The sequence below is a fragment of the Rhea pennata genome, chromosome Z (genome assembly GCF_028389875.1).
Source record: "Rhea pennata isolate bPtePen1 chromosome Z, bPtePen1.pri, whole genome shotgun sequence".
NCBI classification, from domain to species: Eukaryota; Metazoa; Chordata; class Aves; order Rheiformes; family Rheidae; genus Rhea; species Rhea pennata.
In genome coordinates this window covers 14,043,455-14,057,875 of record NC_084702.1, presented here as the reverse complement: position 1 = coordinate 14,057,875, position 14,421 = coordinate 14,043,455, and the positions used below count along the sequence as shown (strand labels likewise).

General features: G+C 38.7%; 1 protein-coding gene across 3 annotated transcripts in view; it reads left to right on the top strand.

Moving 5' to 3' along the window:
* PLPPR1 (phospholipid phosphatase related 1) overlaps positions 1-14,421 on the top strand; it is a 127,901-nt gene that overhangs the window by 52,021 nt on the left and 61,459 nt on the right. For all 3 annotated transcript variants that reach the window (XM_062600097.1, XM_062600098.1, XM_062600099.1), the window contains one exon: positions 9,345-9,453. In XM_062600097.1, the coding sequence (XP_062456081.1) occupies positions 9,391-9,453 (63 nt within the window). In that variant the 5' untranslated portion in view covers positions 9,345-9,390. The remainder of the gene's footprint in view (positions 1-9,344; positions 9,454-14,421) is intronic.

Sequence of the window (14,421 nt, the reverse complement as noted above, 5' to 3'; positions counted from 1 at the left end):
CCATAGTAATCTCTATAGGATGCCATATTATTGCTCTAGTCTCATACAGAGATCCAAGGCAATAGGATACCGAGAAAATTAGAGGTATTCTGAAGATATTTAAGACAGTAGTTTTCTTTTGACAACATCAACACATGTTTTCTGGCAGAGTATCACGTTTAAGAACTTTGTATAAATTGAGAAGAAATTTGAGAAAGAATCCTGCCTACATATAATTTATGTAAGTTTGGGAAGAATGTGTAATTAAGTATTTATTCTAATTTGTCAGTATTTCATTTGGCAATTATTTTTAAATATTGGTCTTCTACCCTTATCTGGGGATGAGAAAAGAGTATATGCTTCTATTTGATCTTTTTTTTTTTTTTTTTTTTTTTTTTTTTTTTTTTTTCAGAATTTAGAAATGTATTTCCTGTCTTCCTCTTGTGGAAGTTGTTGGAAGCACTGCAGTCTTTGATGAACTTCTTTGTTCAGCATGGGAAAAAATACTGCAAATATAGGGGATGAGTCATTTACTGACACAACCCAATTAAAACAAAATAAAGACCTGAATCGGGAGCTAGTTTGGACTTAGGCTCAACAAGAGTGGCACAGAAAAAGATCATCTGTTAACCCATAAAGAACAGATCAGCCAGAGGAGAGATATGGGCCCTATTGCTTCTTTTGAAATTTTCCATAGAAGTGCTTTCAAGTGCCTGTTGATGCTTTTTTGAAGGCAGTTGAATTGGTTTTATAAGGTGAAATTTAGTCACCAACCCTTCATGACAATGTTCCAAGGGCTGGGGGGGGGGGGGGGGGGAGCACTTTGATATTTAGTTTCTAGCCTGAGCCTGCAAGAGCATTGATTAGAAATAAAAAGGTTTCTTGACTATTTTATTTGTAGGCTGTGCAAACAAGCCACTACAATTAGAACACTACTACAGCATTTTCAGACTGGTTATTTAGCAAAGAACTAAACAAAGTACCTCTGTCTCATTTGATTCAATTGCAGTGCTGTATCTTGAATATACTACTTTTTGAATTGTAAACTGCTACATTTTCATTAAACTAATCATATTATTTATCTCTGGAAGTGAAAGTCCCCTTTTCTTGTAAAGTGAAACTGAAACACCTACTGCTGACCACTCCTGCCATTGTGTTAATATGAATGACCTTAAAAATAAGTGGAGCTTTAACTTAGGAGAAGTATAAAATAAAAAAAAAAAAAAAAAAAAAAGAACAGTTGCATTTTACATTTCTTCCAGAGAAGCTCACAAGACCCATTAAATAGTCTAAATTAAGATGAAGTGCCTTCAGGTGCATGACTGAAGGCCAGAAATAGTCTTTTTCTTCTACCCAAGAATATGCATGACTATTTCAGTTAGATTAATTTTTAAAATTTGAAGGAATTAAATGAGAGCCCAAATAACTATACTTTTTGAGTTAATTGAAAGGTAGGAGCAAGACTGGTCTTGCTAATTGCATGGATAAATACAGTGGTGTTTTCTTGAAAAGATTGTGTGTTATTTTTGAAGCATTTCTTAATTAATCCTGTAATTTGATTCCTACTTCATTTATCATGCACTGATAATTCCTTCGCAAGAAAAGAGAGATGCTTTATCAGTTACACTAAGTTAAACTGTTATTATTCATATTGTTGTGCTGATTTGATATCACATTTTAAGGAGTGTCATTCTAAACAACACTGAATAAGTGAATGCACTGAACATTTTAGCAAGGAGTTCAACACCTCATCAAATGAGACAGATCAACTATGGTGACATATTCAAACTTTCAGGGCAAGAAAGGTTTTGGGGAGTAGGGAGTAGTTGAAAATAATGCTTTATACCAGTTTTGTTTTAGCACACTTGTGTTTGAGATTTCCACAGTTAAGTATTGGGTTCCCTTTGGGTAACATCCATGTTAAGAGAAATCATCCCCCTGCATGCAATCCTGGCCCTATGTCATCAACAGAGATTTTGTCAGTAGCAGCTGTAGCATTGGGATTTCACTTACTTACCTGTAGTGAGAAGTTGTTACAAGGCCTCTGCTTATTGACATACCACTTGAACTCTCTTGAAGATACAAGTGGTGCAGATGCCGTATTGGTCTGCTTGTCTATGGATTTTATGCTGCTGCTTATCATTCAAGCACTGGGTAACCTTCCACATAAAGGTCGTAACTGGAAGATAAAATATCCCTACCAGAATTCCTAAAATCTCTAGTTTTACTTCTTTTTTTTTGTGGGGATCAAAACCCTGCTTTGGGATTCAACATCTAATTTTTAATAGATTTGGGGGTTTAGAAATTCAGATAGCTATTCATATGATGACTCTTTTTGTATTAAGTATTGTCATTGTACATATACTGTGAACAATAATACTAATGCACCATTGCAAGCCATAAAATGATTTGCTAGTTTGAGTGGAGTTAAGTTGAAAGGTTATCTCTGCTAGGATAAAAAGGTCAGAACTTTCATCAGAGAATTGTTCTTCTGATTTACTAGACAAGTGTTGCAAAAGTGGCTATAGTGGTGGTGAACGTGTCAGTTTATTTTGTATATTAATAGATTTTCTTTCTTTCTTCTTTGTATTACTATTAGGGACATAAATAGTTTCTAGATATTTGGTTTACAGAAACATGTGTGATAAGCATTGCCACCAATAAGCTGATTTCTTCAAGCTCAAATAGAAACTGAGCATTTAGAACATTTATAATATTTATTCTTTGGTGAGATCTAGATCCAGCGTACTGAGGTTTAGCTTCATCCATTCACTTCTCTTCTGAGTGCTTTTGCAAGCAAGGGAATTGGGGATTACTGAGATGAGTGTTCTGGGAGACTTAGACACCAGGCAAGTCTCAAAACACATTTATTTATGCTCAGCTACTAGGTAATTTCTCTGTTAACAACTAAAAATCAAATATCAATCAACAATTAACAACTAATAATCAAGCATGTTGGTTGAATACTGGACATACAATATGAGTCTGATACTGTTGTTACATGCTGTTGTTTCTGATGGCCACAGTGCTGGACACATTTTGTTGGTAAGGTCATGATGATTGGACTCAAGAGCCCTTTGATGATGGAAAGCCAAAGTGAAAGCAGGTGTCCTCTCTCACCAGGACCCCACTGTGTATCACCAATGTCTATATACACTTTTCCATGGATCAAAAGCAGGCTGATTCAAAGAAGTTAGCAAATCTCATCTTGGGGGGGGGAGGAAGGCAAAAACAGTGGGTTCTGCAAACAGCAAGCTTGGTGTCAGCTGTCTGATTCCTTCCTTGACTAAAACAGGTTGTCCAGGACCATGTCCGTTTGGGTTTTGAGTACCTCCAAGGGTGGAGCCTCCACAACCTTTCTGGGCAATACGTTCCAGTATTCAACCACCCTCACAGTGAAGAAGTGTTTTCTTATATTCAGAGAGTTATCTTAGTTTTACTATTTTATACAATGATACCAAGCAAACAGATATTACAAGTTGTTTTGCACCCTACTGTGAATCAAACAATCTTGTGGTATGTTGGATGTAAAGCAGATGAGACAAAATCACAAACAGGCCTTCATGCCACAACGTCACTTGAACTACTCACATGGGATTTTGGAATGATTCATTCTAACATTCAATGTTTCTGATTACACTGAAAATGCTAAAAATCTCTAGGAAAACATTAGATAACCATTGCTGTATTTTTCAGGTGCACATTTTTGATTCCTTAGACCTATGCCCTAATTAAGTCTATACAGCACAGAGCTTTAGTAAAAATGAAGTTTTTTAACCCTCTACTATCCTTTTACAAGCTGTTTGGAATTGCATGCATGCTCATTTCAGGTTGCACTGGGATAATGAATTCTGTTTGGATATGTCTTGGGTGAAATTCCACAGTGAAAGCATGAAACTGTCATGACTTGGTGTGTATTTGATACATGCTTGTGCAGAGCTGTGATGTGCTTCTCACTGTGTTTCAGTAGCAAAACTCAATTTGGTGGCAGTAGCAAGCTAAGGGAAACCTTTATTATTTAAGTGTATAGTCAGTAGCTACGTTGTGCAGGAATTAGTAAATAAATTTGAAGTGCAGGGATTGTACAGTCAAGTGGACAGAGCACTTGGCAGAAGACTGAGAGTCTCTTTTCAGCCTAGACATTGAGGCATTGTGCAATGGATGGCAAATCGCTTCAACTCTCTATGGTTTTGTTTCCACCACAGGAAAGAGGGGATTGCTTCTGAAGGAGATCTGTAAGAGCCTAATAAATAAATATTATAATGATACAGTTCTCCACAAAGGTTTGATTAATCATCTTGAACTGTGACATTAGTCTGAATTTGTTTTCTTAATTGAATGAAGGTTTCATATGTGTAATTCTGTTTTTCAGTTGTGAAGGCCAATCCTTGATGGACCAGTGCAGAAGTTTTAGTGATTTTTCCCTTGTAAACAGAATTCTTATTTTAATGGGAGTGAAGATGTTTATAATTGGAAGCCAATTACTAAGAGACTTACTAATTGCTAATGCAAGGTTAAAGTAATTTACAAATAGGCAAATACTTACATTTTAAATGTTTTTAATTTTGTTATAGAAATACTGGAGTTGTGTTCCTGCTTACCCTGCTTAACATTTAAATTTTATTTTAAAACAGAATGTTAGCTGATACTGAAAAGATCATGAAAATGTCCAGATGAAAGGGAACAGAAAGTCTAATCCAGTTTTGTGTTCTTGTATCAGATCCTGGGAACAAAAAAGAAAAAGAATTAGTGATTGCCCTCATCATCATCTCATGTCTAAGCAAACAACCCATACATTCTGTAGTAAAATAATGTGTCATGTGTGTGGCTTAGCCTGCAGAACAAAATGCAGAGCCTGCATTTTGGGAAGGCACTCTCTGAGCTAATGGCATTAACTTGCATTGGTATTGATTAGATGAACATAGTTTGAGAACCAAGATAACTATGCCAGTTCTTGAGATGTGGATTTAGGTTTTTTTGATTGTTGAAATTTTTGTATTTTCTATACGTGCCTGTTATATACTGTGATAGTATGGAAAATCATAATGTTCAACCTCAGCTAAGCAAGGTGCTGATTAAAAAGTGTTAGGGTGTTGCAAGCAAAACAGTCTTGACTTAGGGGAATTTCACTTAATTTAATTTATTGCCTGTTAACAGAAACCTTTAACTACCAATTTAGATACTGAGGGAAAAAAAAGGGGGGGGGGGGGAAGAAGAAGAAGACATAAACAATTAACCAGATTCTTAGGGAAATACCTCTCTTCCCCTTTCCTCAAGTTCACCTTCAGTACAACACCTCTCCTCACCCACCAGGCCCCTCAGTCCTCTGGGGGAGACGAGAGACAGGGGATTAGGGTCAGTGTGTGAAGATTTCTGTCTGTCACTCCACATTTCTCACACTGTTTTTCTCCACTGCAGTGCCTCTGCCCCTTCACAGATGCCCCACAGTGGTTCCTTGAGAAGTCCCAGCCCTTGCATTGGTCCCCCACGGCTGTGGTCCACTGAAGATGTCTCTGTCCCAGAGTGGATCCCCCATGGGCTGCTATCCCTCCAAAGGCACGCATTCTTCCCCAAAAGGGAGTGCCTCATTCCCAGAGCGCGCCTCCAGCCATGTCCCCAGCAGTGTGCCTTTCCACGTCTCCTTTGCTTCATTTCTCTATATGCGTCTCTTCATGTTTCTGCTCACATCTCCCGTTTCATATCTTTTCCTGTGTCTCCTTTCCCGTATGTCCTCACATGTCCCCTCTATTTTCTTCTGGTACTGGAGGCTAATACCCCTCCTTAGATATGCCTGGGCAGCAGCAACATGTGCAGCTCTCCAACAGCTGAAATTTTGGCACATGATGGGTTGCCCTCATCCGTTTCAGAGCCATCTGACACGGGACAGTTTATGGTCTCCTTCTGGACAGGGCACACCTGCAGTCCTCTGCTACAAAAATTCTGCTGTTTAAACTTGATGTAAAGGGTGACCACTGTCTTCAGAAGTAATTCACAGATAATTCATTGAGCACTAGTCAATACAGGATGGTGATCAGCTGTTGATGTGTCTGTAGCTGGAGAGATGCTGTAAAAGGTCAGAAAATGGTGATCTATCCTTTCCCTTTTGCCGTTTGCCAAATAAAAAGCACAATCGAGTTTTTAGAAATTTTTCTAATGGTTAGGAACCTGTAAGAAAATACCTTGTTTTAGAATTCTTTGCTTTGCTTTGCTTCTTGGCATTCATTCTCCTTTTTCCCTTGGATTGATTCCAGAAGCAATAAAATCTCTTCAGCATAATTTCTTCTTTCTTTACTATCCTTTTAGTTAATTTTCGATTCATTTGTGTGCTTTCTATGTCTGTACTTCTTCTCCCATGGGAAGTTAGGCAATAACCTCCTATGCTGTAGTTCAAGGGCTTCCTGAAAATGAATGAGGGGTAAATTGTGTAAGATGAGAACTAACTAGTGCTAATTAATTCACAAATGTTGTATTATACAACTACATTACTTTGTTTTAAGAGCGGAAGGACCTTATGGAGCTCCAGATTATTAATATTCACTTTACATGGTTTCTTAATTAGTTGAAGTATGTTTGACCTATTCTACACTTACTGCAGTGCTCAAGTAGCAGGCGTTAAAAGGTCACAGCTAGAGGCATTTAATTAGTCTTTTATAGTTTTGCTGACATGAGTTCCTTAACACTTGAGTCAAATTGATGAAAATAAGAATAAAAAAAGAGGAGGCAATACCAAATGCTAGTTAAAGCTGATCTTTCCTATTGCTTTGGTCAGTGACTGTTTACTAGGAAAATTTGTTTGATGGGAATAGACTTTCATGGATTATAAAACCAGACTGTTACTAAACGTCTATTTTACATTTTATTATGATTCCCTGATTCTTTGGGCAAATGTATCTCAGACTGCTGGGCAGACTAAAGCAGCTAGGAATTGCTCAGGTCTATGAGTAAACTATCTGTGTACTCACTGCTGACTGGAGAAGGACAAAGGATGGTGTTGTCCCATCAAAATCACACCAGTCCTCTCCTTCAGTAGAGTAAACTAATGCTGTATCAGGTATAGGCAAGCCAAGAGTTTCCCCACAATATGGGAAACAGTTGGCCTGATTGGACAACTACTTGGTCTCTTATTGCTTGTGTCCAGCATGAATGTGTCATCACAGGGAAGAAAGCTGACGTACAAAATGCTTTCTCACAGGTAAAGCACATTTTGTACACCAGTGGTGCACAACGGAATTGAAAGATCAGACATAATGATACATATTTATGACACCAGGACCCCCAACATTAGATTAGGTGAAATTTTATGACTACAAAGAGCCTTCAGCTCCTTTGACATAATCTTTGCAGTTACTTCACACATCTCTTGAGACTATTTCTTGAATTATTGAGTTGTCTTGCAGCCCTCTGCTTTGGTTAAGAACACACTGAAGGCAGAATTTTAGGCTACAGGACAGTGGGAGGGGAAAACTCAGTTATTTCTAAGCCTGATCTGTGCAAATGTGCATGTGAAAAACATGATTTGCAAAAAGATGCTCTCTATCCGTAGGATACAAAAAGACTCTAATGTAGCAGTGCTCTCTAAGGTATTCCCACTCTTAAATCTACCATTCTACCAGGCCATGATTTTGCAGAGTTAAAATGAGGGCTTTGTGACACAAGAATCTGCAGCATGAAAAATTTTGTTAAAAATTAAATGATGAAAATTTTTTGTCTGCGGTCAAAACTGGGTTGGATTAGCTTGTCCTTTTTTTGAAACAGTGACACTAACCCCCAAGATAAAATCCATGTATTTATCTCTAAAAGCTGAAGATTGTTTGGACAAACAAGCCATTTTGAAAATTCAGAGTATTTGTGTTTCAGAACTTGGAGTAGGAAGAGAGTGCCAGAAACATGCCACAGATACTGTTTACTGGATAAGTTTTTTGACCCAAAGCTATATTTTTTCAATGATTAAATGCTCATAAGCCATCCTGACACAGGATGTAGCTTTGCTGGTGTCACTAAAGCCAGACTGAAGATAGAACCTCATTAGTAAAACTTTCATATATCTTATACTTTATATATCTTATGGCTCTTGGCCAGATTGTGAGGAGCTGAGATACGAGTTATGGAAGCAGCTCATAGGTGACATACACAAAAGCTTGCATTGAGGTTACATGGACTTCAGTGCCAGATGCAATCCTGACAGCTGATCCAGCTTCTCAGTCAAGCCAGGTAACCTCTGCTGAGGTCTGTACTCTGGTAGTTGTATTGCTTCCAGCTTGCCTGCTGAGAGCTTATGGAGAAGCGCTGACCTCCCTTCTCACATCACAGACTCCATATGCCAAGACCTTAATTACCGCTCTGATGCTCTGATGAGAGCAAAAAGCTGAACCAAGATGCTGTGCAAGCAAAGGAGCACCATTCTCCAGAAAACATGCCAGCTTTTTCCTCTTTCGTCCTCATGAAACTGGCTCACTGGGAGAACCCTGGCTCTGATGTTCAGGGAACAGTTTTTATATGAGTGTTGAAAGGGGGACTGGGCCCACCTAAATTGATGCTCTTTCTTCCTGTGCTTATGTTTAACGTGATAGCAGAGGATTTTAAGTCAAACTTTGTTTCTGGATGTGTTATCTCAGGCACATACAAGAGCGCACACACACTCAGTTAAAATTCTCCATATTACTCTCCTTTTCTCTCCTTTCACAATTTTTGTGCTGTAAAGAGATTAAATATTTTATTGCAGAATGTTATAAGGTTATGTTCAATTAAAATAGTAAGTAGCCTGACGTAATGCTAAGTAGGAAGGTTTTTGTGGGTTAAGGTACTAATTTACAGCATCCCAGAAAGACTCTGCAGCAAGGGCCAAATCCTTCACTGCAATCCTGTTGTGCTTGCTTCTGTCAGGTTTTCTTGCCTGAATAAGCCATGCTATCATCTTAAATAGGTTACAGGTCATGCTGAAGAGCATTTTGATCACATACAAAGCAATGTATTATGAGCAAGTCTTAAAGTACAAGTTCACAAATTAGTTTCCATAGTATAGGCAAGATTGTGAGTTGTGGGGTAAAAATACGATTTTACAGTGTGTCCTGGGGAAGAAGTCTTTGCTTGGGAGTGGATTGTAATTAAGAGAATACAGTTTTGTCCTTTATTACTGTGGTCTGTAGAACATGCATCTTGTGACTAAACATCGTTTCCTTTTGGGATGCAAAGGGGCTGCCTTTTCAGGTTGTTTTGTACCACAGGTTAGAACTTGTGTTCTTTTTAGTCTGTATCCCACGGTCCAGCACACACGTGAGCGCTCCTTGATATGAACCACTTTGTCTTAAATGTCTAGCCTGCAAAAAAGTGAAACTTACTCTATATCTCTTTCTCTTCTTTTTCAGGATATTAAAATTTTGAACGGTGCCTCCCCAAGAAGTGTGATGAGAAATGGCTTTAGGAAACAATACCCAGAGAAGTTATTCCATCATCCCCTGCTTCATCTTTGTTGAGGTGAGTTAACATTCAGGTGACTCAAAAATTAATGTTGAACAGCACCAGGGATAGGAGGAACACAGCTCTACCCTGCAAAAATAAAGCCATTTGTTGACCCAGTTCTTTATAAGGATTTTTTTTTCTCTGATAAGTTTAATATCTAACACATCACTCAAACAGTGCCTCCCAGTCACCCTGAAGACAGTCCTGCATGAGATAGCTGACCTAAAATACAAGCATGCAAAAACAAGTAGATGGTGTGTTTCCCAGAGTTTTCTCCACTCAATTTGCTAGCTATTCCTCATGTATGTGGTGGAGAAGCAGAAGTAGCTGTTCGTATAGGCCAGCACCATGTGACTAGTCACATCTTTTTTTTTCCTCAGAATTTTTTCTGTCTTGATTCTGTGCAAGAGCTGGACTTTGTTTAGGAAAATACCTGATCTCACAGTCTAATGATCTGAAGGATTAGCAGACAACATTCAGCTTGTATTTCAAGTCAGATGGAATTTGAAATGCTGCTGAGGATCTTCTATCTTTTAAGTGTGATGATGGAGCTGGCTAGTACAAGAATTAACTAGCAGTGATGTTTCATGTTTAAATATTCCCTCAGAGGAGTATGGTTCCACATCTCACATCTTTGTTGAGTTTTTTTTTTTTTTTTTTTTTTTTTTTTTTTAGTGATTTATGTCTTCACTCTGTACAGTTGGCTTTTTTGTGGGTTTATTTTATTTATTTATTTATTTAGTCTAGTGCTACCAGATTGATCAAAATCAATACCCAAGCCAAGTTAATGTTCACCTGCCCCTCGCAGGACTGGGAAAGTGTTTTTCAACAAGAAGGATGGCAATTCTAAGTTTGAAAGAAAGATGAGAACTTCTGCCAGACTCTGATGGTGAAAAGGAAATAGCTGTCCATGACTACTTCCCAGTCTTTGTAGCCACCTATTTGATGTACTTCAAATTCAACACTCATTCTTTGGGCCAAATTATAACCTGGTTTGTGCTGGCCCACAAAAGAAGTAGTGAAAACTATTAAAAGAGTATTCATAATGCTGGATGTCCCATGAGACTTTCCCCAGTCTCACAGAAATGTTGGAAAGATTCAAGCATACTCCAGTGCCAACTGGAACGAGCACCACAGACAGATTTTTCCAGAGCTCCTGAGCACTGATCTTTTCTAAGGCACATAGGAAAAGGGGGGCATTTAGGACTTCTCTAATTCTTACGCACCTGGAATTCCATGTTCAAAGTGTCTCCTCCAGCCGGGAGATCTGCACTCTCCACTTTCTATGCTACTAGCTTAGCTCTAAAAACACAGACGATCCCTTGACACTTAATTCAAAGCCGTAATAGTTTTCTGTTTGACTTCAGTGTGCCGGAGAAATCTGGTGGAAGTTATGGGCAGAGGAAGAGTACCAGGGCCTTAGCAGAGCTCAGCACAACGCCTTGGGAGCCAGAGCTGTGGCAGACACCAGTGTAGGAGGGCTCTCTTACTGAGGAGCAAGGCTGCTGCTCTATCCCCTCTGCTAAAGAAAGAAACATTAAAATGGGGAAAAAAACAGCAAGAAGATCAGAAGAAAGCCTAGATTAGAAACCATCAGGAATAAGGTTTCTCAAATTTATGGCCTGAAATGAGCAACTCTGAAGTTTTTTAAGTTCTCTAAATGTATCAGTGATGAACCTGGTTGGCAGTCATGGCAGAGCTATAAATTGACCTTGCTGTAAATAGGACTGACATGAACATAAGAATAAATCTATTGACAAAAAGAAGGAAAAAAGAATCCTTTACTTCCCAAGTAAACTTTCCTTGTCAGTTCACATACTAGCCTTACTGATTAAAACCCAATTTTAAATTAAGAATCAGTCAAAAAAGGAAAGGCAATTTTTGAAAATGTGTTTTCTCTCTGCAACACTGGATGAAAACATGTGCCAACTGCATCTCCTTTTCCCTTTTATTTGATCATGGTATAGATTTGTAATGTTCAGTGTTGTATTATTGCAACTCCAAATTCATAGACTTACGTCATGCATTGTAGCAATAAACAACAGGTAAGAAATCTAATTTCCTTTTGGGAATGCAGAGATGATTGATAGTAGCCAATGAGTCTGAAAATTCCCTGTAAATCTTAATATACACTGGAAATGTTTTGCTTTTCATGCTGCTGCTATAGCTCCAATACTAAGGGAAGCGCTTTCAGACGAATAACTCTGGTTAGCAAGCCCTTTGCTGGACTGCGTGGGTTAAGGTGGGTCCTATTTTTGTAGGTTTAAAACAACTACAAGAGATAGTTAGGTGTATAACCCTTGGCTGTATTTGCTAAAGTCATGTGGAGGACAATAAAACATGTTACCTGTTTCCCTCAAGAAGTTTTCCACATGAAAACAATTGCTTTTCTGGCAGCAGACATGTTAAGTGATCATGAGTAAGGAAAGAAATAGCCAGTGTATGTCATTCCAGTCCTGTTCCCAAGGCTATGATACCTCTCCCCACTGTCTTCACCATGAGATGTGATCCATTGGCTGTGAATTTTGAGACATTGGCTCTTAAGAAAAAATGACATTTTTTTTTTTAGCTGAGTGTTGGTCACATAAGATACCGTGCCAGTAGAAATTTGTGAATTGTCTGATACACAGCGTGGTTTCAGTAAGTTACAATGGCAGCAGTGAAAATGAAGTGTCACAAGCAATTGTGCCATTTAAAATGCTGTTGTGCTTCAGTCTGTATAAATGTGGCACTTTTATAATTTCAGCGGTTATTCACATTCCATTTTTCTCTCTTTCATTTTCCTCACTCCCAACTAACTTGTAACAGTTATTATAAAACTTGACCTGAAGATGAATGGCTCATTATGAGAACTTATGCCCCATGCCTGACAATACAAATTCCTTTATATATTCAGAACAGCAAATTTTTAATAATATAGAGGTAGCATGTGACAGCTAATTTGTAGTGACAGAAATGTTAAATCAATGTTTTCAGTTCCTAATTAGAAATGCAGTACCAGATTAAGCGTAGATTTAAAGGCTAAATAGGAAATCATTAAACTAATTCTCAGTCACTTAACCAATCTGAGATTCTCTCCCAAATATTGAAGGTGGTTTTCTAGGTGGTTCTTTTGTGTTATAACAGGTATCACTATAGGCTGGCATTTGTCACCAAACATCCATGATGATTTATCACATTAGATTATGTTAAAGGCATAACCAACTGTTTAGGAAACATAAGACACTAATGTTTTCCCTTATCCAGTCCCCTTTTGTGGCATTTCTTGCAGCCAGCATCACTGAGAGGAGCATTCAGGGGGCTTTGAATCAGGCTTGGTTCACATGTACCCTTCTGTGCAAGAAGATTGGAACAATTTTATTCCTCACCACTGGCCTGTGCTGTGGTCAGTGTACAGAGAGGTGAGCGTCTGCTCCTTAAGGGCTGATGCTGCAAGCTGCCGGCAGCTGTGAAGTAAGAGTGCAGAGAGCTGAGATGCCCTGCAGCATCCTCCTTCTGCAGGGGTGCCCAGAGCACTGCGTGTTTGATGGGGAGCCTGGAGCATGCTGCAAAGCCCAGAGAGGGCTCCTCAGCTCATAGTAGGGGCTAGGTCTGTCCCAGCAAACACGAATAGTGCACAGCAGCCCATTTGAGGACTTTTTTGACAGAGGAGGCTGATTCCTGAAGTAGCCTTAAAAGTTATAAGTGAGTGTGAGAGAAGCAGCATCCAGCAGAAGAGAGACACATTTCTCCCTCACATCCTTCCTTTCATGCATTTTTTGACTTATGATGGTGTTGGTTGGCAAAGATCTTTGTGGGCATCTCCTCCTTTCCTCACACTGCTGGGGCATTAGTGACAAAGTGCTGTCAGGAGCATCTCTACTGATGTTTCAGTACAGCTGTCTTATTTTGCAACCCCAATTTGCAAGATCTGGTCCAAGGAGTGTTGTTCCACATCCTTACACCTAAGGCAGAGCTGGCTTTGGATACTGGCTACTGTCACAGAGTAGAGTCACTGATTATTTCAACTATATGGAAGGTAGTTCAACTCAAGATTACCTTTTAAGTTAATGTTTATATTATAGTCTGCCAATATTGCATTACATTATTTTGTTACGTTAGTGCACATATACTGGTGGATGAAGACAGAGAAAGATAAAATCATACCTTCTATAGATGTGTTTTGTATTCATGATTTTCAGTAGCTTGATATTCTGTAGATAGGGAATAAATTGTTCAGACCAATTAGGCTACCTTCAAATACAGACAATAAACATGTAAATGAGTAGAGACAAGGGATGTAGAGCTGGGAGAAGTATGATGCCTGGCAAATAACAACTTTCTTCCTAGGTGACTGCTGAGCTGCCCTGAGGTCCCAATCCAGCCGTGCTGGCCCTGGGCCCTGGTGTCCCTCTCTTTGCTAAGCCTATTTTGGGTGTTAGCTTTCTATGACAAAACTCATGCTGGGTGGATGGAGGGGAGCTGCATACAGTGTGGCTTTGATTTTGGTGAAAAGTGATTATACCTCCATTTACAACACTTTTGATGCCAATTATTATTGAAAGGAAGTGTAATACAGTGTGATAATTACATTTCCCAGTAGATGTTGGAATGATACAGTAAGATACTGTAGTAAACAGCATTTTCATATTACATAACTTCAGTGTGAAGGCATGCAACACAATATTTGAATGATTGTGTGATTTAAAGGCAGTTTTTAAAGAAACAATAAACAAGCAACAGCTCTTCCACCCAGAGAAAGCTCTTTCTTCTTTTATGAGTCAACAACACTTGGATTCTAATATTGTGTAGATTAAAAAAAAAAAAAGGGACAATCTGTGGATGATCTGGATGATCTGGAATCTCTGCTGATGTCCCATCATCTACATCCTCTTTCATCCCATTCCTTCTCACTCTGCTACTCCTTATTCAGAGCTTGTTTTACACCATGGGTTATCTGAGGATTTATTTTCAAGTACAGTTACTTTTAAAGGAGTCAAGGCA